Below are 26,349 nucleotides of genomic sequence, written 5' to 3'. Positions count from 1 at the left end.
CTCGGGCGAGTGGGCCTCGGCGGCGGCGGCGGCGGCGGCAACCGGGTGAGTTGTGGCGATGCTGTGGCCGCGGCTGGCGGCGACTGAGTGGGCGGCGTTGGCCTGGGAGCTGCTGGGCGCCTCGGTGCTGCTGATCGCGGTGCGCTGGCTGGTGCGGCGGTTGGACAGGCGGCCGCGGGGCCTGGGTCAGAGCGGTCCACCCGACCCGCCGCCCCGCGCGGCCGCGGGCCCAGCCCCCGATCCAGGTAAGACCGGTTCGCGGGTGGGCCCGCTCCCTTGCCCGGGCCTGGGTCCTCCTTCCCTTCTTCTCCCACCCGCCTCCCCGGCTCGGGTCCCCCGGTGCTTTTCCTCTCCGGGCTTGGATCCCCTTCCCCGGCCTGAGTCGGTGTTCTGGGAAGAGACCTGAAGTAAAACGCGCGAGTCGTTGCCTTGCAGGCGGTGAGAGCGCCGCAATGCTGGATGCCCGGGGGCACGTTTGTGCCCAGTTTTGTGGGTTTGAGCCCCCTGATTTGACCGAGAAGGCAGTGTGCACCCTGCGTGCATCCCAGATCCTCCTTCGTTCAGTTTTCTTTCACCGCGTTGCCCGCAAGTCTGGTTTCTTCCTGGAGGATAAACAGTTTCTCAAATACCCTGATAAGGAGATAGAATTTTATTAGCAGAAAGCTAATTTTATTAGCATCAACACGTTGATGACCCTACCTAGACATCTCGGGGCTGCAGCGGTCCTTACAGATGACTTAATTTTTACAGCAGAGGGAGCAGGCCTCAGGAAGGTCCCGCTCGGCGGGGATGACAAGTCCGAGGCAGAAGCCGTGTGGAGATGCAGGCCTGTTGACACGAGGTCCAGCTTGCCCTGCAACCTGTTGGGTTTCTGGTTGTTTACCTTCTCTCATCCCCTTCAGAAAGTTTCAGGTGACATCTTTAGTAAATCGCGTGCTGCTGTGTCCAGGTACACTGTCAGCACTGTGTCAGAAAACCCACTGTGACAGAAAACCCTATCAGAAAACAGGACGCCCCAGTGAAAGGCTATGCAAACACTAAGACTGAAGACCGTGGGGGCCAGTGGTGTCTGAAAAGTGATGGGAAAGCCGCTGTCAGTCTCTTTGCAACCTGATGGACTGTAGCCCGCCAGGCTCCTCTGTCCACCGGGTTCTCCAAGCAAGAATACTGGAGTGGGTTGCCCTTCCCTTCTCCAGGGGAATCTTCCCGACCCAGGCAAGGAACCCGGGTCTCTTGCACTGCAGGCAGATTCTTTAGGGTCTGAGCCACCAGAGGCTAAGAAATTACAGTTTGGAGTGTCTTATTTATTAAGTTCTTTTTAAATTTTCAACTTATATTTCTAAGTCACTTCAGACAAAAAATTACAGAAGTGGTACAGAAGAAATAAACACATGTGAAAAGATGTTCAACATCACTAGCCAGTCATGAAATTGCAAGTTAAACTTACAGTGAGATATCACTACACACCTATGAGAATGTCTAAAATAAAAAATACCAATGACATTTGGTAATGCTAGTGGAAACGCTGAGAAACTGAGGTCTCATTTACTGCTGGTAGAAATTTTTTTTTTTTTTAACTTATTGCTGGTAAAAAAAATTTTTTTTTTTTTTATTGCTGGTAAAAATTTTAAAGGTGCAGTCATTCTGAAGTCAAACTCCCAGTTTCTCAAATAGTTGAACCTATACTTTACTCTTGGGCATTTATCCTAGAGGGTCGAAAACTTATTTTCACACGAAAACCCTTATGCAAACGTTTATGACTTCATTTGTAATTGCCAAAAACTGGAACAGCCCAGATGTGTCTGAAGGATAAAACTGGCACCTTCATGCTGTGGAATGCTGCTCAGCAGTGAGGCCAAACTGTTGATCCCTCAGCAACGTGGATGGATCTCAAAGGCATTACGCTGAGTGAAAAAAGCCAACCTCAAAAGGTCTGTAGTGTATAATTCCATTTATATAACATGAAGTAAAGGTATTATAACAATGGGGGACACCTCAGTGGTTTTCATGGGTAGGGGACAGTGGAGGAAGTTGGATGTGACAGTCAAGGGTTGGCAGAAAGATCTTTGTGGTGACGGAACAGTTCAGTAATTTAGCATGTCTGTGTGAAGCTATTCGTGTGATAAACGATCATATGGTAAGGGATCACGGAGTTACATACAAAGACACAAGAGGAGAGTGACTGCAGAACCTGGTGAGGTTGCGGTTAGTGCCAGGGTCGGCTGCCTGGGTTGGATGCAGTGTTTCAGGTGTCCCACTGAGAGAAGCCACATAGTGACTCCACAAGACTTCTCTGTACCATTTTTCAACTCCTTGTGTTTATCATTAAAATATAAAATAAAGAGTTAAAGAAACCCTGTATACATCCACTTAGATTCCCAAATGTTAGGATCTTGTGTAATCATACTGCTAGTAATAAGGTCAGGAAGTATTATACAGTCTGCAGACCTGCCTCAGTTTCTTAATCTGTGTCTTTATGTCTCTGTCAAATGAATGGACATGTTGCAGATACTTCTAACTCTAGCCCAAGGGTCAGCAAACTATGGCCCACAGGCCAAATCTGGTTCCCACCTGTTTGTGGAAGACAGCCATCTTTCATCTATGGCTCTTGAGTGTTTGCAGGTTCTTTGGCTCATCAGTTCAGTTCAGTTCAGTCGCTCAGTCGTGTCCGACTCTTTGCGGCCCCATGAATCGCAGCACGCCAGGCCTCCCTGTCCATCACCAACTCCCGGAGTTTGCTCAAGCTCAGGCCCATCCAGTCAGTGATGTCATCCAGCCATCTCATCCTCTGTAGTCCCCTTCCCCTCCCAGCATCAGGGTCTTTTCCAATGAGTCAACTCTTCACATGAGGTGGCCAAAGTATTGGAGTTTCAGCTTCAGCATCAGTCCTTCCAGTGAACACCCATGACTTATCTCCTTTAGGATGGACTAGGTGGATCTCCTTGCAGTCCAAGGGACTCTCAAGAGTCTTCTCCAACACCACAGTTCAAAAGCATCAGTTTTTCGGTGCTCAGCTTTCTTTATAGTCCAACTCTCACATCCATACATGACCACTGAAAAAACCATAGCCTTGACCAGACGGACCTTTGTTGGCAAAGTAATGTCTCCGCTTTTTAATATGCTATCTAGGTTAGTCATCACTTTCCTTCCAAGGAGTAAGCGTCTTTTAAATTCATGGCTGCAGTCACCATCTGCAGTGATTTTGGAGCCCAAAAAAATAAAGTCTGACACTGTTTCCACTGTCTACCCATCTATTTCCCATGAAGTGGTGGGACCAGATGCCATGATCTTAGTTTTCTGAATGTTGAGCTTTAAGCCAACTTTTTCACTCTCCTCTTTCACTTTCATCAAGTGGCTTTTTAGTTCCTCTTCACTTTCTGCCATAAGGGTGGTGTCATCTGCATGTCTGAGGTTATTGATATTTCTCCCGGCAATCTTAATTCCAGCTTGTGCTTCTTCCAGCCCACCGTTTCTCATGATGTACTCTGCATATAAGTTAAATAAGCAGGGTGACAATATACAGCCTTGACATACTCGTTTTCCTATTTGGAACCAGTCTTTTGTTCCATGTCCAGTTCTAACTGTTGCTTCCTGACCTGCATATAGGTTTCTCAAGAGGCAGGTCAGGTGATCTGGTATTCCCATCTCCTTCAGAATTTTCCACAGTTTATTGTGATCCACACAGTCGAAGGCTTTGGCATAGTCAATAAAGCAGAAATAGATGTTTTTCTGGAACTCTCTTGCTTTTTCGATGATCCAGCGGATGTTGGCAATTTGATCTCTGGTTCCTCTGCCTTTTCTAAAACCAGTTTGAACATCTGGAAGTTCTCAGTTCACGTATTGCTGAAGCCTGGCGTGGAGAATTTTGATCATTAATAGCGTGTGAGATGAGTGCAATTGTGCTTTAGTTTGAGCATTCTTTGGGATTGCCTTTCTTAGGGATTGGAATGAAAACTGACCGTTTCCAGTCCTGTGGCCACTGCTGAGTTTTCCAAATTTGCTGGCATATTGAGTGCAGCACTTTCACAGCATCATCTTTCAGGATTTGAAATAGCTCAACTGGAATTCCATCACCTCCACTAGCTTTGTTCGTAGTGTTGCTTTCTAAGGCCCACTTGACTTCACATTCCAGGATGTCTGGCTCTAGGTGAGTGATCACACCATTGTGATTATCTGGGTCATGAAGATCCTTTTTGTACAGTTCTTCTGTGTATTCTTGCCACCTCCTCTTCTTATCTTCTGCTTCTGTTAGGTCCATACCATTTCTGTCCTTTATTGAGCCCATTTTTGCATGAAATGTTCTCTTGGTATCTCTAATTTTCTTGAAGAGATCTCTAGTCTTTCCCATTCTGTTGTTTTCCTCTATTTCTTTGCATTGATCGCTGAGGAAGGCTTTCTTATCTCTCCTGGCTATTCTTTGGAACTCTGCATTCAAATGGGAATATTTTTCCTTTTCTCCTTTGCTTTTCACTTCTCTTCGTTTCACAGCTATTTGTAAGGCCTCCTCAGACAACCATTTTGCCTTTTTGCATTTCTTTTCCATGGGGACGGAAAATTGAGCCTCAATATTTACTCTCGGCCCTTTACAGAAATTTTCTGAGGCCTGTTGTAGCCTCTCCCTTCTCTGTCAGTGAGGAGTCTGGGTCTCAGCAGCCACAATATATCCAATTATTTGCTGATACCTAGAGGACACACAAAAAGCTTCAGAATCGCTAACCTATACCACTGTGAAAACCCACCTTCCAGCTAGAGTGTCTGTGTACCTTTCCTGTCTTTAGAGGAGAGGAGCACATGTTATTTTTCAGTGGCTACATTCCTTCTCCCATTCATTATGTTACTAACTTGTAATACTGATGAGCACATTTGTTTTGGTTTATAGTCCACTTGGAGGTCTCTTCTATCTGTTTATTTACATGATTTTTGTGTATGTGAATCACAGACGTTAGTTACTAAAAGTCAGAACATATAAAATCATTCAGAAGTGTCCTCTCCCCTGCCCTCTGGCCTTGCTGTCTGTTTCCCACCCTCCCCTGAAACTAACTAGTCTCATTATTTCCTGCTTTATCTTTTCTTTCCCACACATGAGCAAATATTTGTGTATTAAGAATATCAGTAACAGAGGATATATGTTTGTCTTTATTCAAGTTGACTTTCTAGCATACTGTGTATTCTGCAAGGCTAATAAGCTTATATTACTTAGTAATAACTTCATATCCCTGACATTTATGGATACTTTGTCAATGTCAAACACATGCATTATTTTATCTAATTCTTGTTAAGAAGTGGAGCTATTATTATGTCTGTTTTATAGATGAGGAAACTGAGGCTTAGAGTTTACATAACTTGCTCAGTGTCACACAGTTAGTGATATAATGTAATTGTTCTCTTCGTGGCTTACTTGGTTACAAGGACAAAAGCCCCTTCAGATTAGCCTACATTAAAAAGATAGCTTTAACTGTTTATAATAGCCAGAACATGGAGGCAACCTAGATATCCATTGACAGATGAATGGATAAAGAAGTTGTATGTGTGTGTGTGTGTGTGTGTGTGTGTGTGTGTGTATACACATACATGCACAATGAAATATTGCTTAGCTATAAAAAGGAGCAAGTTTGAGTCAGGTCTAGTGAGGTGGATGAACCTAAAGCCTATTATACAGAGTGAAGTTTAAGTCAGAAAGAGAAAAATATCATATATTAACACATATATATGGAATCTAGAAAAATTGTACTGATGACCCTATTTGCAGGGCAGCAGTAGTGACACAGATGTAGGTAACAGACTTGTGGACACAGCAGGGAAGCAGGGGTCGGGAGGAACTGAGAGAGTGGCGTTGACACATACATTACCATATGTAAAATCGATAGGAATTTGCTGTATGATGTAGGGAGCTCTACCCAGTACTCTGTGACAACCTAGAGGGATAGGAGGTGAGGGGTGTTCAAGAGGGGAGGGGATATATGTATACCTATGGCTGATTCATGTTGATGTATGACAGAAATCTTTACATTATAAAGCAGTTATCCTCCAGTTAAAAATATTAGCTTGGTGTAAAAGTAATTGCGGTTTTGCATTGTTAAACTTTGCCATTTGGTATTGGAATATATTCTTAAATACATGTGGTTATGTTATCATTTTAATGTGTGTTTCTCGCTTTTTTTTTTTTTTTGCTGATGACTTATTGCTGTTAATTTTATATTCATTTTAGACTATAGAAATGATGTTAAACAAAAAGCAGATTTGAGCGATTTTTCTTTTTTATTCGAGTTCAAAATGGGCCGTAAAGCATTGAGACAACTTGAAACATCAGTGCATTTGGCCCAGGAATTGCTAATGAACATACAGTGCAGTGGTGGTTCGAGAAGTTTTGCAAAGGAGACGAGAGCCTTGAAGATGAGGCGCTTAGTGGCTGGCCATTAGAAGTTGACAGCAACCAGTTGAGAGCAATCACTGAAGCTTATCCTCTTACAGCTACACGAGAAGTTGCCGAAGAACTCAACATCGACCTGTGTTCATTCTGTGGTCATTTGGCATTTGAAGCAAATTGGAAAGGTGAAAAAGCTTGTTAAGTGTGTACTGCATGAACTGACTGAAAATTAAAAAATCGTTGTTTTGGAGTGTCGTCAGCTTTTATTCTACTCAACAACAGCCAACCATTTCTTGATCAGATTGTGACATGCAGCAAAAAGTGGATTGTATACAATAGCTGGTGCAGTGGTTGGACCGAGAAGTTCCAAGAAGGATAACTTCCCAAAGCCAAACTTGCAGCAAAAAAAGGTCTTGGTCACTGTTGGTGCTTTGCTGCTGGACTGATACACTACAGCTTTCTGAATCTTGGGAAAACCATGACATCTGAGAAGTATGCTCAGCAAATTGCTGAGATGCACTGAAAACTGCAGCGCCTGCAGCTGGCATTGGTCAACAGAACGGGCCGAATTCTCTACAATACCTGGCTGCACGTTGCACAATCAACCCTTCAAAAGTTGAGTGAATTAGGCTACGAAGTTTTGCCTCATCCACCATATTCACCTGATCTCTCACCAACTAACTACCACTTCTTCAAGCATCTCAACAACTTTTTGCAGGGAAAGCACTTCCACACCAGTAGGAGGCAGAAAATGCTTTCCGCGAGTTTGAGGAGTCTTGAAGCATGGGTTTTTTTTTTTTCTCATTGGAAAAACGATGTGTTGATTGTAATGGTTCCTATTTTGATTAATAAAGATGTGTTTGAGCCTAGTTATAGTGATTTAAAATTCACTGTCAGAAACTGCAATTACTTTTTCATCAATCTAATAAATTTTTTTAAAAGATAACTTTAGAGTCAGGACACAAGGATGGTATGTGCAAAAGAGAATGTTATCAGGATCAGGTGGCGTTTCTCTCCATTTGTTCATAACATCTGCCCCAGTCCTCCCCACCTCTACTTTGCCTTGCGTGTGGCTTCAGCCTGTCCTGTACTTCTCATACCAGCCCCTTATCACACCTGTTGACCTTATGCCTAATGTTCAGACTCCCCTTAGGGGCTCTCCCTGAGTGGGCTCCTGTAGTCAGTTGGCCTCCCCCTTGGTTTTCTTTGGCAGCTCTAGAGGGGGCTGTGCAATACATTGATTGTTTAAGATAAGATTTTTGAAGTCTTGGAATGTGTGAGTGGGGGGAAGGGTGGTATAAAAATTTATTAAAAAGAAAAAAAATTTATTAAAAAGAAAAATTATTCAGCTGTTACTGAGTCCAGGCTCACTCTGCTCGCTGCATGACAGGCTAATGAATTGGAGACAAGGTGTTGAGGCAAGGATTAAGCACTCATTTATGTACCCTTGACACCCAGCTCTGTTTTTCTCACTCTGAACGTCTTCTGAATCTCAGACTTGAAAATCAAAATGCCTACTTGATGTGCAGTGGGTGTCTCTTATGCTCAATTCCTAAATCCCCATTTGCATCTTTCATATTCTCTGCCTTAGGGGGAATCGCTTTCTAGGCATCTAGACTGGAAATCTAGGTATTACTATAGGCCCACTACAGTCCTTCAAGACCCCACTCCTGGCATCTGATCTGTGGTCAATACGTCCTGTTTCTCTAGTCTGAGCCCTCACCTCCAGCCCCAGTAACTGCAGCAGTGATCTGTGCTCTGTCCTTTCTTACCTTCTCCCAGTTCTAGCTGACCGTACTTAAACCTGTACCATAGATTTAACTGCTCTTTCTCTAAATGTATTGATGAAACCTCCAGCTCCAGTTCACATCCATTTGATTGGTGACTGTATAACTTGAACAAGTCACTTAGCTTCTCTGATTTAGGATTTCCATCTCTGAAGCAGGGGTGAGCAATGGCAATAAACTTTCTTGGGGAGTTACCGTGAATTTTAAACAACTTAGTGCAGACAGAGTGCTTAGGATAGAACCAGGCACTTGGGAATCCCCCCACATGTTAAACATCAGCTATTTGTCATCAGTATTAGCAAAATGACTTCCAGAGCTATCTGTGTGGCTCTTCTGTTTAAATCTTTGCATAATTTCTCATCATGTATGGAATAAAGTACAGATGTATCTGTAGGATAAATTTCTGGAGTTGGAGTTTTGTTTTGTTTGTTTTTTTTTTTTGGAGTTGGAGTTTTGATGGACATTGTCAGTTGCTTTCCTGGGGATTTCTTTTTAATTATTCTGCAGCTGGGCTTCCCAGGTGGCCCTAGTGGTAAAGAGCCTGCCTGTCAATGCAGGAGACTGAAGAGACACAGATTTGATCCCTGGGTTGGGAAGATCCCCTGGAGGTGCATGGCATCCCACTCCAGTATTCTTGCCTGGAGAATTCCATGGACATTGGAGCCTGGTGGGCAACAGTCCATGGGGTCACAAAGAATTGGATATGACTGCAGCGACTTAGCACACATGCATGCATACTGCAACTGGTGACAAGTGATGTACCTGATTCTCCAGCATGCTGGCCTCGCTAAATGTTGGTGTGATCAGATTGTATCATAGACTCCAGAGAATATGGGGAAATAATGGATTGAGATGAAACTTTGAAGTCAATGATTTTTTTTTTTGGTCATAGTGTGTTGCTTTCAGGATCTTAGTTCCCCAATCAAGGGTCAAGCCCTAATCAAGGGTCAAGTCCTCTGCAATGGAAGCATGGAGTCCTAACCAGGGAATTCCCTGAAGCCAGCTCTTTTGCCACTTTTTTTTAAAAAATGGAAGTATAGTTGATTTACAATATTATATTAGTTTCAGGTTACAGCATAGTGATTCAGTATTTTTACATATTGTACTCCATTAAAAGTTACTACAAGATAATGGTTATAATTCCTCTGATGTAAACCTATCCTTATTCCTTGTCTATTTTATACATAGTAGTTTGCATCTCTTAAATCCCATACCAGATCTTGCCCTTCCCCTTCCTCCCCACCAGTAGCCACTAGTTCTCTTTTTATCTGTGAGTCTGTTTCTTTTTTGTTGTATTAACTAGTTTTATTTTTTAGATTCCTCGTACACATGACTACACATAGTATTTGTCTTTCTGTCTGACTTCTTTCACTAAGCATAATACCCTCTAAGCCCTTCCATGTTGTTGCAAATGGCAAAATTTCACTTTTTTGTAGCTTGGCTATTGTGAATAATGCTGCTATGAACTTTGGGGTGCTCATATCTTTTCAGATTAGTGTTTTTGTTTCCTTTGGGTGTGTGTGTATAGATAGATAGATATATCCCAAAAGTGGAATTGCTGGATCATATGGTAGTTGTGTTTTTAGTTTTTTGAGGAACCTCCATACTGTTTTTCCATAGTGGCTATACCATTTTGCAGTCTCATCAAGAGTGTACAAGAGTTCCCTTTTCTCCGCATCTTCTCCAGCCTTTGATATTTGTGCACTTTCTGATGATAACTATTCTGACCAGTGTTAGGTGATATCTCATTGTGGTTTTGTCTTGAATTTCTCTAATAATTAGTGATGTTGAGTACCTTTTATGTCCCTGTTGGCCATCTGTATATCTTTGGAGAAATGTCTGTCTTCACAGGTCTTCAGGTCTTTACCTCTGTAGTTAAGTTTATTTCTAGGCATTTTATTCTTTTTGATGTGATTTTAAACAGGATTTGTTACTTTCTGGTTGTTCATTATTAATGTATAAAAAAGCAGCAGATTTCTGTACATGAATCTTGTATCCTGCAACTTTGCTGAATTCGTTTAAGAGGAGACGTACTTACAGCCATCAAATTGATTTTCGTTCTTTTGGGCCTAGGTGAGATGACAATGGATACCGTCTTGGCGCGATTGAAGCTCCTAAATCCAGACGAGCTTAGAGAAGAGATTGTCAAAGCTGGATTGAAATGTGGACCCATTACGTCAACAACAAGGTTCATTTTTGAGAAAAAATTGGCTCAGGCTTTGTTAGAGCATGGTACACTGCCTTCACACCTGCCCGCCCTTGGTGCCGCAGATGCCCCGTCCCTGGGCCAGGACACACAAAGGATTGTAAAGTCTGCAGTCGGGAGCCCAGCTGAGCAGGTCAGCTTTTCTGAAGACAGAGACTTTGGTTATAGTGTGGGCTTGAATCCTCCGGAAGAAGACGCCATGACTTCTAAGACCTGTTCAGCGCCTTTCAGTGCCTCGGGCGGCGTCAACAGCCAGAAAGCCGTGCTGAGAGCCTCCGCAGAGGCGCCTCTGTACTATGGGGTGTGCCCAGCCTTCGAGGACACCCCGGCAAGAAATGGTAATGTGACCAGTAGGGTGTCTGTTACACAGGTGGTTCATTTACATCAGGGGAGAGGGATTTTGAAAAATCACAAACTACAGAAGAGAAGAAAGAAGACTTTAATCACCATATTCTCATTCCTCTAAACTAACCATTGTTCACATCTTTATATAGAATGCTCCTGAATTTTTTGTAAATCTATATAGGGATTTTTAGAAATTAAGGAAATTGGATTCTATGGAGATACAGTTCACTTATAAATATTTATGGACTGGCTCCATTTTGTGATTAATCATCTCCCTCACTTTTTTTAAATTCTCTGTAACCTGACCACCTTTTATATTAATGAATGCAAATGACCAGTGAAGTTATAATTTTCAACATTAAAGAATTGTAATTTTAAATAAGACTAAAATAACATTGGACAGAAGTAATGAAAGCTTGATCACAATGAAGTTACTTTTTGTAAAACAGTGTACATAATACATACATTTTATATATGTGTGTGTAGTCTGTAAAGATGAAATTTATTCCTCCCCAGCCAAATCTTACTGTTTTGTGTATCATTCCTGACCCTGCTTACTATGTTTTATTTGTGTATTTAAATTTTAATTACTTTTATATTTTTAATATATTTTAATTTACATTTAACATATATATGTATGTATGTACATTATTTTTATTTTTATAAAATTGGTAAGAGTGTCAGGTCAAAAGGTTTTTGGTATTTTTTTTCAGTATGCATTTTTAAAACTGAAAGCTATGGTCTTCCAAAAGATATCACTATTTGCTATGGATGAGTGATTTTTAGCCTCTCTATAGTATGAATGTACATTTTTGTCTATCTGAAAAGGGAAAACAAGAATCTTATTTCTGTTCCATCAACCATACTGCATGTTATTAAACTTCCCTTTTGGTCTTTTCAAATAAGGGAAACCTGTCGTATTTTTATATCTAGTACCCTTTTTTTGTGTGTGTATTTTCTATTTATTTATTTATGGTGGTGCTGGGTCTTTGTTGTTACACTTGGGCTTTCTCTAGTTGCAGTACATGGGCTTCTCATTGCTGTGGCTTCTCTTGTTGCAGAGCACAGGCTTTAGGGCAAGGGTTCAGTAGTTGCCTTACCTCGTGGCATGTGGAAATCTTCCCAAAGCAGGGATTGAACCCATGTTTTCTGCATTGGCAGGCAGATTCTTAACCACTGGACCACCAGGGAAGTCCAATAGTCATAGATTTTTGACTTACTTTTAAAATTATTTAGATCATTGGCCTATAAATTTTATCTTTATGTCCTTAGGTATAAAAACTGCATATGTAGATATAAAATATTTATCATTTATATCCATGCATATTCATATGATCAAACTTACTGTGTTCTTTTTGCTAACTGAAGCCCTTTTTTTGTGAAGATTAAAAATCTGAAATATTAATGAGAGAAAAATCAGGCTACTGGATCACAATTGTTAATTAACAAACCCAGGGCTTCAAGTGTGAATTAGGTGACAAGGGCTCCAGTTAATCGTCTCTGATTTTCCTTTGTCGCTTTTTCCATACAGAAAGGATTCACGTTTATGAAGATAAAAAGGAAGCCTTACAAGCTGTCAAGATGAACAAAGGATCCCGATTTAAAGCTTTTACAAACCGAGAAGATGCTGAGAAATTTGCCAGAGGAATTTGTGATTATTTCCCTTCTCCAAGCAAAACCTCTTTACCACTTTCTCCTGTGAAAATGGCACCACTCTTTAACAATGGTGGGTTAAAAAGTCATTTATATAGCAGTTCATACCTGGCATTACTATCAGATTTACTCCTGGGTGTTTTACACCCTCTTTCTTGGTAACTAGTTTTCTCCGCCTTTGAGAGAAGTTCAGTGTGCTGGGAGTAGAGAACTGAGGCCCAGGCCACGGAGCAGCTGGAGAAGGACGGGTCAGCTGGCCTGGGTTGAGGCAACAGGAGCTGAGTGGGCCAGGCCGCTCTTGGGCCCCAAAGCTGACAGGGCCGTGGGAGGAGCAGCGAAAGGGCCTCCATTGCCCTGTGTTCTGTCCCTCTTATGGCACTTTCTCTCCTGCAGCCTGTTGGGTTCTTGGCCTTTTTAGATGCTGAGACCTGTCTACTTCCGCCCTGAAGCTACACCTTCTAAGACCCACGGTACTTGCTTGTACCTGTACTTGTGAAAGCACTTTGTTGTGCATGTGCTCAGTCAGTCATGTCCTACTCTTTGTGACCCCATGGACCCCGGAGGACCACCAGGCTCCTCTGTCCATGGAATTTTTCAAGCAGGGATGCTGGAGTGGGTTGCCATTTCCTTCTCCAGGGGATCTTCCCAACCGAGGGTCAAACCTGCATTCTCTTACATCTCCTGCATTGGTAGGAGGATTCTTTACCTCCGCACCACCAGGGAAGCCCAAGTGGTACTTGCTTGGCCTCAGACAGTTCCCAGTAGTTGAGCTTGCCTGCGGGAGCCGTCCAGCTGGAAACCTGGCCACTGCCACTCCCAGCTCAGGACCAGGGTCTTGTGAGGGGCCTTTGCTGTCAGCATCATACAAAACCCCAGTGGACTAGCCTCATTCTGGCCCCTCCGTGAGCTCACAGCAGCCCTGCTTCCCAGGCTGGCTGGGGTTCCTGAGGAAGCAAGCGGCTCTCCTTGCAGGCAGTTGGCCTTGGATCAAGAGTGCGGTGTGCCTCCTCTTCTATCACTTCATGGAGGCGTTTCCTCCATGGAAGCCAGGATGATTCCCAACACTTAACAGGTTTCCCTGTTCACGTTTGGTGACAGTTCCTCAAGTGGCTTTCACACACCCACAGGTGTTGTGATTCAGCCAGTAGACCTTCCTCTTGACTCACTGCCTTGCTGGGGATGCTCCTTGCTCTTGGAAGGTCCCATGCAGGAGTGGATCGTATCCCTGGCTGTGTGCCCACATCCCCCTGCTGAGCTTCACAGCCTGTCCTTCACTGCCCGAGGCTGGGACACGCGTCTGTCTGCTGCAAGTAGGTCATCAGCGTCTATGGGAAAGATTTTTCTTACCCTCAGTGAAGCACATAGTGGATGATGAGAAAATGTTTGTGAAATTCAGTGTTCTTCAATTGTCTCTTCGTGACAGATGGGTTGTACTTGTCTGAGTCAGAAACAGCAAGCAAAGAGCGAGCAAACAGCTATAAAAATCCGCGCACACAAGACCTGACTGCCAAACTTCGGAAAGCCGTGGAGAAGGGAGACGAAGACACCTTTTCCGACCTCATTTGGAGTAATCCCCGGTATCTGATTGGTTCGGGGGACAACCCAACCATTGTACAGGTAAACCTACTTCTAGCGTCATTATCATCAGGACTGCAGGTGATGAAAGCGAAGCTCAGAGTCTGCCGTTTTCTTTCAGGAAGGGTGTCGGTACAATGTCATGCATGTGGCTGCCAAAGAGAACCAGGCTGCTGTGTGCCAGCTCACCCTGGAGACGCTGGAGAACCCCGAGTTCATGCGGCTCATGTACCCGGATGACGAGCCGCACATGCTGGAGAAGCGCATCTGCTACGTGGTGGACCTGTACCTCAACACACCGGACAGAGTGGTATGCCTCGTAGCCATCCTGGTGTGGAAACAGTATTTGGGTGTTTATTTACTGCATCCTTGAGCTGCATCAGCTCAGAGGAGAGGCTTGAGCTTAGAAAGAAGTGTTTTGAGACAGACCCGCTCACACTTGAGAAGAGCCCCCTGCTGGCCTGCATACCTGGGTCTCAGTTGGGGTGGAGCCGCCCCCAGGGCACTTCCCTCATGGCCTTTGTTCAGAGAGGCTTGAGCTGAAAGGAGGGGGAGTGAATGCCCCAAAGCTAAAGGGAGAAGTAAAAAGGTTTTGGTGCCTTACAGTCTAGTGTCCTATGTGTGTCTGTTTTTTCCATCTAACATTATGTGAAGAATATTTCCTGTAGGGTTAAAATGTTCAGTGGGGTGATTTTTTTTGTTCTTAAATATTTTATTCAGGTATTCTTGGCTATGTTGGGTCTTCATTGCTGCTCGGGCTTTTTTCTCTAGTTGTGGAGAGCAGGGTCTCCTCTCTAGTTGTAGTGCGCAAGCTTCTCATTGCAGCGGCTTCTCGTTGCAGAGTGCAGGCTCTAGGTGTGCGTGCTTCTAGTTGCAGCATGCAGCCTCAGTAGTTGCAGCTCACAGGCCCAAGAGCGTGGGTTCAGTCGTTGTGGTGCACAGGCTTAGTTGCCCTGCGGCACGTGGGCTTCTCCCCACCCAGGGATTGAACCTGATTCTCCTGCGTTGGCAGGCAGATTGTTCACTACTGACCCACCAGGGAGCCCCCCAGTGGGGTGATTTTTAATGGTGCATAAGGCTTAAGTAAGGATTCTTGAAACAGAAGAGTTTTACATATTTATATAAGGGAGAACCCAATGATGGCTGAGAGCCAAGGGCTGTAAATTCTGAGCGAAACTTAGGAGTTTGAGAAGTCGTGGTTGGCAGGAGAGGAAATAAAGAAAGCCTAGTGGATTATTTTGTAACATATTGAATATGATACATTGAACTGCAGAACTGGAAGCAAGAATAACTTTTCTCACAAGAGAGAAAAGGACAAAGAGAAAAATTTTGGCCATGCTGGCAAAATTAAAGAGGAGCATAAAAGAGAAAACAGTGGTTACATGAAAGCAGTAGTAAGTGTGGAATAGGACAGAGAGAACAAAATCATAGTACGTTAGACTAAGAGTGAACAAACTGAATCAGGGTGTGTGACAGTGCAGTTGGGGAAATGTGACTTCTTGATGCGATACAGGCCCGTGTGCCCCGCTGGAAGTATAATGCAGTGTTTTTCATGCCTGTGTAGCGCTCATTGAAAACTTGCCTGTGTGTCCACAGAGACCACTGGATAAGTTCTTGATATTAGGTGTTACAGATCCCATTCTTGGACCACAAAGCACTGAGAGTAGGAATTGCTTAAAGTGTTGACCTCCAAGCCCAGGGGCTCAGCAGAGGGTATAGTATGGAGGAGAGGCTGGATCAGCCAGGAGTGGCTAGAGGACCCAGAGCCCCCCAGCTGTGCGGGAATGAAGGTAGCTGGCAGGTGTGAGGGGCGTGACTGGGGTCAAGCTGCTAAAGCTCAGAGCGGGTTAGGGAAGGATGTCTTGTGCTTGAGGAAGAGGGGTAGCCAGAAGGAAGGGGAGTGTGGAGGGCACTTTGCACTCTGATATCTTGAACACTGAGTGGACACAGCTGGCCCTGATGTTCAGCGGCCCCGGCCCCCGGGGCCTGGCTGGGAGCTGTGCTGATGCTGCAGCCTTGGCCACAGGGCTGGAGGCGGCTCAGGTAGATGGTGGACCAGGAAGGGCCTGGTTGGGAGAAGGCAGTCAAGCCAGGGCTGGCAAGGGGCAGCCTGTCCCATTCAGTCAGTATAGCTTTACTGGAGCCCAGCTCAGATCCTTCTGTGTGTCTACAGCTGTGCTGGGTGGGGCGGGTGTGTGTGGCAGAGCCTAGTCTTCGGAGCCGGCTGTTTACTGTGTGGGAAAGCCACGGGCGGTGTCAGCAGCTCCTGGAGACGGTGAGATGACCTTCAAAGGTGCAGAGCGGGGAGGGGGCAGGGGTGGAGCTGCCCTGAGGGTATTTGCTTGCACAGGGGTCTGGGGTCACCTTGGAGAAGGGGGACTGGAACTGGGGGTGTGGGTACGGGTAGCAGGGCCCTTGGGACTCTAGATAGCTAGGAGAGAAGCTCTGAGCACAAAGCATGGCATGTAGAGGGAGGAACCAGAGGGCTGGAACGTGTGGTGGTTGCAGGTGGACCTGAGCAGATTCTGTTTTGGCCGAACTGCCTCCTAGTCTGCGGCCATCCCAATGAACGTGCCGGGGGTGGTAGCTCCACAGCTCAGGGGCCTGCTGGTCTGCAGGGAGACTGGGGAGGGATTGAATTGAAAAACCTGTGAAGTCAGAAGGGAAGAGTTTCATTTACTGCAATACTAGCCATTGGAGAGAGTTCTGCGTATAGACCAAATCATGGGCTTTGCTCAATTCTAGATCTTGTTTTTATCTATTTGTTATACCTTATGAGCATTGATTTTAAGACATTGTACTGGGTCCTGAATTGTTAAAGCTGCTGTTTGCTGACGAGGTGTTACACCCTAGCTCTGTTGTAAGCGCCCCCCAGCCATACAGGAACTTAGCGTTATGCTGGGCTAACGCCCTGGCATAAAGTGGGTGTATGCTAGTGTGCCAATTACTTTTCAGTTATAAAGACACTGCCTTTTTATAGTCTTTTAAGGGTTTTGTTTGTTTTACTACTTATTTTTAGTAACTTGAAGGAACTTTATGAACCAAAAAAGTATATAGAAGTGTTCTTCTTTTGCATCTTTCCCAGGGCTATGACACACCATTGCATTTTGCTTGTAAGTTTGGAAACGTAGATGTGGTCAATGTGCTTTCTTCACACCCTTTGATTGTAAAAAACCCAAGGAATAAATATGATAAAACACCTGAAGACGTAAGTACCTATTAAAATCTTATTACATAGTTTTAGAAACGAAAATATATAAAATTACAAGGTCTGCAACCACAGCTACTGTGAAGACACAAGTAACTGTGTGCATGTGTTTACCTTATGGCAACAGAACCTTGATTGTCAAGTAAGATATACTCTGAAGAAGATGCTTCTATAGCGCCAGGAGGGAGTGAACTGCCCTAGTTTGCAGATTTTATTTTCCTGAAATGGATGGTCAAGCTGTCCTCAGTGGGTCACTGTGTTTTGACAAGTTCCCTCTGCATCCTTCAGCTCACCAGGGTCAGAGAACATAGGAGGTGGTACTTGTGCTGCTGATGGTGGTGGTCATGGATGATGGAGATGGTGAGGATGGAGTCAGTTATGATGGTGGTGGTGGTAATGTGATACGGTGGTGAGGATGATGGTAACTGGTGAGGGATAATGGAGGTAGTGATGATGGTGGTGATGATGTGATGATGAAGATGATGCTGCTCGTGTGTTCAGCCCAGTGTGCACCAGGAGCTGTCCTGTGCCTCTTCTGTGTTCTCCCCTGGCCCGCACAAGCCTTAGGAACAGGCCTTTCAGGATGTATGTCAGCAGTTGAGCAAAATGTGCTTTAGAGAAGGCAGCAGTGCCTCTGTACAGTGAGGCAGAGAGGAAAGTGGACCTGAAAGAACTGGAAGATGAGGTAATTTGTAACATGCATGGGAGCTGTTGGCTGGCTTGGACCTGCCAACCCTGTGGAAATAGAATTTGTAAGATCCTGTTCTGGCAGTGTCACCTCCTTTTCATTTGCTGTGATTATGTAAGTTGCACCCACTTCTATAGCAAGTTTAGAATTCACATAAAAAGAATAAAATTTACCAGCCAATTCTGCAACTCAGAAATTACCATTATTTTGGCTTAAATCTGACTCAACTTTCTGTGTGCATGTGTGTGTGTTTTCTCAATATAAGATGGTGACACATTTTTGCTTCACTTTTTATTTTGTTTCATGCTGATAGCCTTGATAGTTTCAGGTGAACTGACTGAGGGACTCAGCCATACATACACATGTATCCATTCTCCAAACTCACCTCCCATCTAGGCTGCCACATAGTATGAGCAGAGTTCCATGTGCTATACAGTAGGTGGTGACAGGTCTTTAAAGCATTGGACATCTCTTACAATCAGTTACAGTTTAAAAGGAAATGTTGCACTCCTTGAAGGATTCACTGTGCAGTGGTAGTTTGTTTTTCTCACAGGCTGGCAGGAGATGGTAATTTTATGGTTCCTTCCTTTTTATTTTAAGGTTATTGGTTTTTTATTGTTTGTAGCTAAAATGTTCACAATTCTCTAATGTCTGAGAACATTGATTCCTGTAGTCGCAAAAATGAAACATTTGTGTCCCTGTTCAATAGAAGTTGTAATTCAGTCCAGCCAAACCATAGAAGACAGGCTCCCAGGCAGTGAAGTGTATAGCCCTGAGGTGTGGACATGCCTGCTCTGACCTGATGGTTCACCTTAAGGTTTCCTTTCCTTGCAGAAAATTAGGAAATATAGACATCCTGAAGAAAGAAGGTAAAATTTACCTGTAATCTCAGAGTTTGTTCTCCTTGTCCTGGCCCCTTGGAGCTTTTACAAAACATTGAAGAAGGAAGATTGCACTGTTAAACATTTTTTATTGTGGGCTTTATGAAATACTCAGGTGTTAGGATCTATCTATCCTTGTTCTCTTGACTTTAATATTTGCTTCTGCAATATCATTTTCATGATAAGAAAATAGGATAAATTTGATTCAGAGTGTTCACTTTTTATTTTTATTTTTTTAATAGGTTATTTGTGAAAGAAGCAAAAACAAATCTGTGGAACTGAAGGAGCGGATTCGAGACTACTTAAAGGGTAAAGAGGGGAGTGGGCGCCCAGAGTGAGGAGGCCCTCCATGGTGAAGGCCCTGGCAGCGACTAGGCCGCCTTGTGTGTGGGAGTAAAGCCAGGGGGCTGTTGGGACCCCCTCAGAATTACCCTGAGTTCCACCTCCCTTTTCTGGGAGACCAAGTTGTCTGTCACTTGACTGTTGCTTGCGGCCTCACCCCTTGACCTCTGCAGCCTCTTGGGCAGCAGGTGCCTCCGGCCCCTCTTCTTTGGCCACAGCCTGCAGGGCAGCCAGAAGGCAGGAGAGGCCTGCCTGGATCCCCTATGTCAGTCTGGTGGCTCCCTGTCCTCCACCGCCCTCTGCCCAGGCTGTCCCCATCTCTGCTTCTGTGACCTCCCAGCCCTGGATCACCACTCTCCAGGCCAAGGGCTTCTCAGACCATGGCCCGTGGGCCAGTCCTTCCTGCTTGGTTTCCGGGGGCCTCCAGCCTCTGGTGCAGAGCTCCCAGGCTGTGTCCCAGCCAGCCTGCAGGCTTCTGGGCATCTGGCGGTGGAAAGCCCCCCTTCCTACCCCCTTTCGGCTCTGTGTTGTTTCCAGGGAGTTTGAGCAGTTGGCAGCAGCTCGCTCAGTGGCGTTGCTGCAGATACTGGAAGCTCTTGGCCTCCCCTGTGTGCTCGTCTTTATCTGCTTCTCTCTGGTTTCCGTTCCTGCCCAGATCCCTGGTGGTTTCTTTCGAGCAGCGCTCGGTGAGGCCTGGTGGCGTGGAGTCTCACGGGCCCCCGGCGGCCCCCACATGGCGCGCCTGCTGTCCTTGCTGCTTTCCTGCCACACTGTCCCTGTGGCTTCAGCCTGTGTCCTTCCCAGGCTCTGTACCAAAGTGTGTCATTCCAGGTCTGCTTGGAGATGTGTGTTCAGTGGTAACAAAATTGTAATGTATGAAACAGGATAGGAGTTGGGGGAGGACGGAGGTTGAAATGCATCTTCTCTGTAAGGTTTCTCCAGCTCATCTTCAGCCGCTCTGGTTCACAGGTCCCACCTCTCAGTCCTCCTATGAACCTGGGAACAAGCATGTGTTTGTTGCTCCCCTTTCCTTTTTTCTCCTCCTCCTTATTTCTCTGCAGAGGAAGAGCGTGGGGCTCATTAGGTACAGGAGTCTGGCGCAGACCGACCTCTCTTCAGGTGCTCTGGCTCCAGAGCTTTCTCAGCCTTTTTACTGTTAGCATCTTTGACTGGCATGCAGAGTCTGTGGGGTAATAACCCAGCTGATTCTTAGGCTGATGCCCAGGGCCTAACGGCCACTGTGGTGCAGGCTCCACACACATCACTTAGCCCCGTGTGTTTTCTCCTCCCAGGTCACTACTATGTGCCCCTCCTGAGGGCAGAGGACACGTCTTCTCCTGTGATCGGGGAGCTGTGGTCTTCAGACCAGACCGGCGAGGTCTCTAACATTGGCCACACTGGATGCTTCCCCAAAGACCCTGTTTTAACCCTTCGAGCCTTCGCAGGGCCCCTGAGTCCATCCAAGGTGAGCATCTGTAGAAGGTTCTGGAACAACTCCTGGCCGTCCCCACCAGGAGTGCTGGGTTTTTCCAGCCTTTTGCTTTGTGCTTGGTCCTGGAGACCAGAGCTCATGAAACTCCAGTGAGTTGTCAGTGAGGCTTCAGAACTTTCCTGGAGGAACAAGAGTGTCTTGACCCTATTATTGTTAGCCAGGGTAGGTATGTGACAAGCGGTGCTCCCAAGAAATGAGGTTTACCTGGGCTTACTCTCCTCATGCTGGCATTACCTGTGCCCCCCCATCCGTGCCCATGGACCTTGCACAGCGTATGCCCATTCCATTGTCCTTGGATTTGTGCTGTCAGTAGGAAACTTCCACTTGCAGACTCTAAAGTTCACCTTCCAGATGGAGGTACTTGATATACTGACCTGTATGCACTCTTTCCTCTTGGTAAAAGAAAGCTGTAGTTAGTTACCTTAAACTATAAAATGTTAGGAATAGATTTAGCTGCGTGAAACCTAAAAAGCACACACATTTATTGGGCAGCAGGTCTGTAGGGTCTCCCTCAAAGCCTCCTGGTTCACTTCTGACCCTGAACCCAGCCCAGACCTTGCCAGGGTCCCTCCTGGCCTCTGCTGTGATGCAGCTGAGGTTCCTTAGCTACAGGGCAGGGGGGCACGTTGCCTGCACTGTGTTTGGGGTTGGGGGCAGGGGGCACCGCCTGGCGACGTGGGTGCACAGCACATCTCAGCACACTTTCTGTTCTAGGCAGAAGATTTTCGCCGACTCTGGAAAACCCCGCCTCGAGAGAAAGCCGGCTTCTTCCACAGTGTCAGGAAATCTGATCCAGAAAGAGGCATTGAGAGAGTGGGAAGGTACTTGGAGGGCACCGAGGGACAGGGCTGAGTGCTGGGATGCTGTGTGCTGTGTGCTGACTGGGACTTTCAAATCAGTAATTCCCAGAAGTGTTTACTGCTTGACTTTAAAGCCTTTTTACTAAGGTCTAATTTGCAGAGGTGTACACTGCAGCCTATGCAGCAAGGCTCCATGAAAACAGTCCCTCCTGGCAGTCAGGTGGGGTGTCCCAGGGGCGTGAGGGTGTGTGGGGAAAGGAGCCACACGAGGAAGGAGAAAATAAAATACCAGAGGAGGACATGGCCAGGAACTGCTGAGAGACGTCCCTGAAAAGTGTTTTCCACAATCAAGAAGCTAATTTACATCGTATCAAATAATGCTTAACTGGATGGTTTTAGAACTTTTTCTCAAAATATGTGCCCAGCTTTAAGTTCACAACTTGAAAAGGACCTCTAAACATTTATGTCTGGCCCAAACCAGAATTGTCTTCAACTTGGTACCGTTGTTTTATGAAAACCAAAATGTTCTTTGTTAGTGGAGTTTTACAGTTTGCCCTTTTTTATCTCTTATGAGTGTTGGTGTGAGTGGAACGGTTTGTTTGTAAGTGGTACCTTTCTCACCTGTGACCTTGACTCATTCTGTAGCACAGTCTTACCCTGTGAGGGGGGTGCTGCTTTAGGAAATTAAGTGTACTCTTTCAGCCCCAAATTTAGGATAAAATGAAACCAAGGTTGCAGGTTCAGTTTGTGTACTTCCAGCATAAAGTGGCTCTTTTCTGTGTAGTAGGTTCTGTGAGTTTTTCTTCTGCTCTCAAAGCTGGTTAATTTGCTTTATTCTTACAGGGAGCTGGCTCATGAACTGGGGTATCCCTGGGTCGAATACTGGGACTTTCTGGGCTGTTTTGTTGATCTGTCTTCCCAGGCAGGCCTGCAAAAGCTAGAAGAGTACCTTACTCAGCAGGAAGTAGGCAAAAAACACCTGCAAGACATGGGAGAAAATGCAGCATGTCGCCAGGAGGACGCTTCAGCCCTAGGTAAGGATATGCAGTGTGTCCAGGGCTGGTGAGACTGGCAGCCCATCCTGTGGCCAGGTCTGTGGGAACCTGTGGCTTCTCATTTTCCTGCCCATGAGGGGGGCCAGCTGGGCCTGGAGCCTGTAATTCTGTCTGCAAGGTCCTGCTTGACTTTTTCCAAGGTTTTCTGTCTTAAACAATGAGGAGGAGGCTTTGAATACGGGAGTGACTTGTCACAGGGTTTGTACTATGTGCAGTGACATCCCGAAGTCCCCTTGTCAACACCTCTGAGAGCTGCTTTCTCTCCCTCACAGGCCGTCACAGGAAGTGCAGCAATTCCATCTCTGTGAGGGCGTTTCTAGATGAAGATGATGACATGAGCTTGGAAGAGATAAAAAACCGGCAAAATACAGCTCGAAACAACACCCCGCCCAGGGCAGCTGCTTTTGGAGACTTGGGGTGTGACATCCTCCCCTTGGAGCAGACAGAACTTATCGAAGCCTCAGCCCCGACCAGTCCCCACAGCAGCAGAAATGGGTTTTGCAGCCCCCTGAGGGATGGCACGACCCTGGGTGGAAAGAGGCCCAAGGCCCAGAGTGGGGAGGAAGACTTCCTGTCACCAGTCTCCGGCTTGACTGTTGAGTTTGATAAATTGAATTTGCAGAATCTAGAAAGTAGCTTTTCTAAGACACCAAATCAAAGAGTGAAAACTAGAGATAAGAAGATCCTGACATCAAGAGTGAACGCAGGAGGAAGTGACGTGTTAGAACCTCTTACTGCTGATAGACTTGGAAATAACCAGGGAAGGACAGAAAATGAGATGTCTGCTGGAATTGCTAACATGTGCCTGAATCCGGACAGTTCCATGCACGAGCCCCGCTATGGCAATGGCTCGGAGCCCTCGGAGGTTCCCACCTCGAAGGACCCTGTCCAGAGGCTCTTCCTTTCTGGGTATGAGTCGGGAAGCATGCATGTGTGTTGGGGGGTGGTGGACACAGGTGCCAGTATGATTCTTGGACACTTCCCTCCACCCCGGCCAGCCTGACAGGCACTTGTTCCATCTGTCTCACGAGTTGGTGGCTTTCTGTCCATCCTCATTGGTCCTCCAAGCCAGTGGGAGACAGCATTTTCCTTCCTGGCTCCTCCTTGCGTCCACTGTATTTCCCACCGTGACTGAGCTGTCCTATGAGTTTTAGGAAGAAAGGCCATCTTGGGGTCAGTCTCAGTTGTCCAGCTGATGGCCTGTTCCCCCTTCTGCTCTGTCTTCCTGGAGGTGGTAATACGCAGAATGCATCTTGCCAGCAGGGCTGGGGCCGGGGTCTCCTCCCTGTGGGCAGCACGTTCCCTCTGCCATCCCCACCTTCACCCTCACCCGCGACCTGGATTGTAGCCTGCAGATAGTGCCTGTGGTGGTGGTAATGGACAGTGGTAATTTCAGTGGTGCTGAATTTCTGGGTGTAATCATGGAGGTTTCTGCTCCTTCTCGTGCCTTCTAGAGAAGAGCCATCAAAACTGGATCGGGATGTTCTGGCAGCCCTGGAGTGCACAGACGTGGACCCTCGCCAGTACCCGGCCATACACAGGTGGAGGAGCGCTGTCCTTTGCTACTCACCTTCGGACAGACAGAGGTACCCACAGACCCAGGGGGCAGAGTTGCTAGATTCGTGGGAAAGTTCACACAGTCAGATCCGTTAGCCAAGCTGATGGGGAGTCCCCTGATGTATGGCTGGGGGTGACAAAGTGGAAGGATGCTGCTGACAAGTGGGTATGGGATGGAAGTAGCCCAGATTCCTGCTCAGGGTCACATGCCACTCGTGTGGAGAATGGTAATGAGCTTTCAGTCTTCAGGGCCCATGGCTCCCAGGCTTGCAGCATCTCTGCAGGTGTTTTCTCGGGGGCAGGAGCCCAGATCCTGTCTGTGGCCTCCACTCGCCCCATCCCATCCAGCCGTCCATGCTGACTGCCCGTTCTTGGTTTCCTCAGCTGGTCCAGCCCCTCACTGAAAGGGAAGTTGAAGTCTCAGCTCCTGGACATCAGTGGCCCTCCTGGCGGCAGCCCTGGGAGAAGCAGCCCTGCAGGCGGCAGCCCTGGGAAGCCTGGCTCCACACCTCACGTCTCCGGCCTGGGCAGCCCCGGGCGCTACAGCCCCGCCAACGGGGGCCATCTCCGCCGGATGGCGCGCCTGGCCCAGCTTGCCACCTTGTAGGGCCCGTGCACACTGCTGGGGTTCTTGGTTTGTTCTTCGTTGTTTTGTGTTTTTTTTAAGAAAAGTAATGTGTTTATTGCTGAAATTTCACATGCCAAAATAATATTCTGATTAATTTATCAGTCCTTATTTAGAGAGTAAAAGAATTTTAGAAATTGCAAATATTCTGTATAAAATTTAGCTTTCTGTTATTTGGAGAGAAGGTAAACGCAAACTCATGGAGATTTTTTGAAAACCCTCCGTGTGGTTACAGACAGGCTCTGTTAGCCGCCCCAGGTGCACACATAAGAGAAGAGGGCGCCAGAGAGGCCGGGGTGCCCCACAGGCGGCAGCCCCCCTCCTCCCTCGACAGTGCTGCGCTCCCTTCTGCTCTTTTCCTGAAACACAGGTGGAAGTTTGTGCCTCTGCCTTTTCTGGGGAGGGTCTTTGACTTTCTAGTTCATGACAGAAAATCCTCTCTGCTTTGCCAACCATTGATTAGATGCTGACGAGGTGGGCATCGGGAGTAAAGGAGCCTTGCGTGTGTCGGACACTTGCAGCGACACTTACAGTTGGGAGTCACTGAAGATATTTAAGTGAGTGACCAGAAGATGAAAGTAGCTTTTTTCTAGAAGAAAAATGGTAGCTGCTGGGAGTCATGTGAATAGTCTCACACAGGACTCACTCACCAGCGGTCCTTGGAGGGTGAGTCCTTTCTCACCAGCACTTGGCCTTTCACAGTGCACCTTATGTAGCTGCAAGTGCAGTGTCATAAAGTAACCTGAATGTTGTTCCCTGGTTTTGAGGTGTACCCCGTATTTTAGAATGCATTTCAGTTGGACTTGCTTTATGAAAGAGCATCACGTTTTAGTAGAGACAAAAGGTCTGCTTTGGAGGAAATACCTGATCCCAGTTCTGTCCTTTCAGTGTGGTTGGTCTTCCCTCCCCCGGGCCGTACCTGCTCGAGGGTTTCCGCACACAGAGCTCTGCATCCCAGAGGGCCTGGGACATTGCAGCCGCGCTGAGGGCTGTTTCTCCCGTGTTAGCAGTGGCCACTCACAGCAGGGTTCTGGGGGCATTGCCAGTGTTTGATCAAAAGTGAGAACTGCCAATGCATCTGCTGTCCAGTGCCTTTTGTAAACCACTTTTGATTCTCCTCTGCTTATTCTTTGAGACTATACAGTGATAGGAGGTAGACATAAGTGAGATTTTTTATTTGTAAAGATTCTGAATTGAAACATGTTTAAAAAAAAAAAGCTTATTTCTTTCACACAGTAACAAGAGACAGGTCAGGAATATCGGGACCTGAGATTAAGGTTTTAAAATTCAAAAGGGTGTTCTCACTTGTGTAGCAGATGACGTAGACATAAGAGAAAAATACATTCTGTTCTACAAACCAAATGGCGTTTTTAAAAGACATCTCTATTCTCAAATAAGAACACAGATGTAGTCATAGTGATGATCTGTTTTCTCTAAAATTTGACCATGCCGTCCTGTATATTGTTATAAATATTCAGATGGAAATTAAAGTAGGGATGTGCCCTAACTTCACAGACTGCTGTTCCTGTTTTCTCAAGTTTAGACCTTTGATTATTTCTCCATTTGTTTATGTAAGTTGGCCCTGGTTCCACTGAATGCATTATCATGTGTCCCGTGGTGGTTTTACATCTTTTTAAAACTACTTAATGGAATAAATTATTTTTAAAACCATGTGGTAATCATTCTAAGCTTTCAGAAAGACCTCTCTCAGCTGTGCCCAGGAAAAGTGCCCTTTTTAGCAAACTCTTAAGCAGTGTTTGGGTTAAAC

General features: G+C 46.0%; 1 protein-coding gene across 1 annotated transcript; it reads left to right on the top strand.

The window, feature by feature from the left end:
- ANKLE2 (ankyrin repeat and LEM domain containing 2) lies at positions 1-26,252 on the top strand. The gene is made up of 13 exons (XM_043902197.1): positions 1-245; positions 10,228-10,698; positions 12,237-12,431; positions 13,782-13,975; positions 14,055-14,243; positions 17,019-17,141; positions 18,953-19,019; positions 20,345-20,517; positions 21,259-21,365; positions 22,188-22,378; positions 22,672-23,308; positions 23,854-23,985; positions 24,341-26,252. Exons 1-13 carry the CDS (start codon positions 59-61, stop codon positions 24,561-24,563), a joined length of 2,889 nt encoding a protein of 962 aa, XP_043758132.1. The 5' UTR covers positions 1-58; the 3' UTR covers positions 24,564-26,252.
- Positions 26,253-26,349: the final 97 nt, after the last annotated feature.

This window comes from Cervus elaphus, chromosome 5, assembly GCF_910594005.1.
Source record: "Cervus elaphus chromosome 5, mCerEla1.1, whole genome shotgun sequence".
Classification (NCBI taxonomy): domain Eukaryota; kingdom Metazoa; phylum Chordata; class Mammalia; order Artiodactyla; family Cervidae; genus Cervus; species Cervus elaphus.
This window is presented reverse-complemented; position numbering and strand designations above follow the sequence as displayed.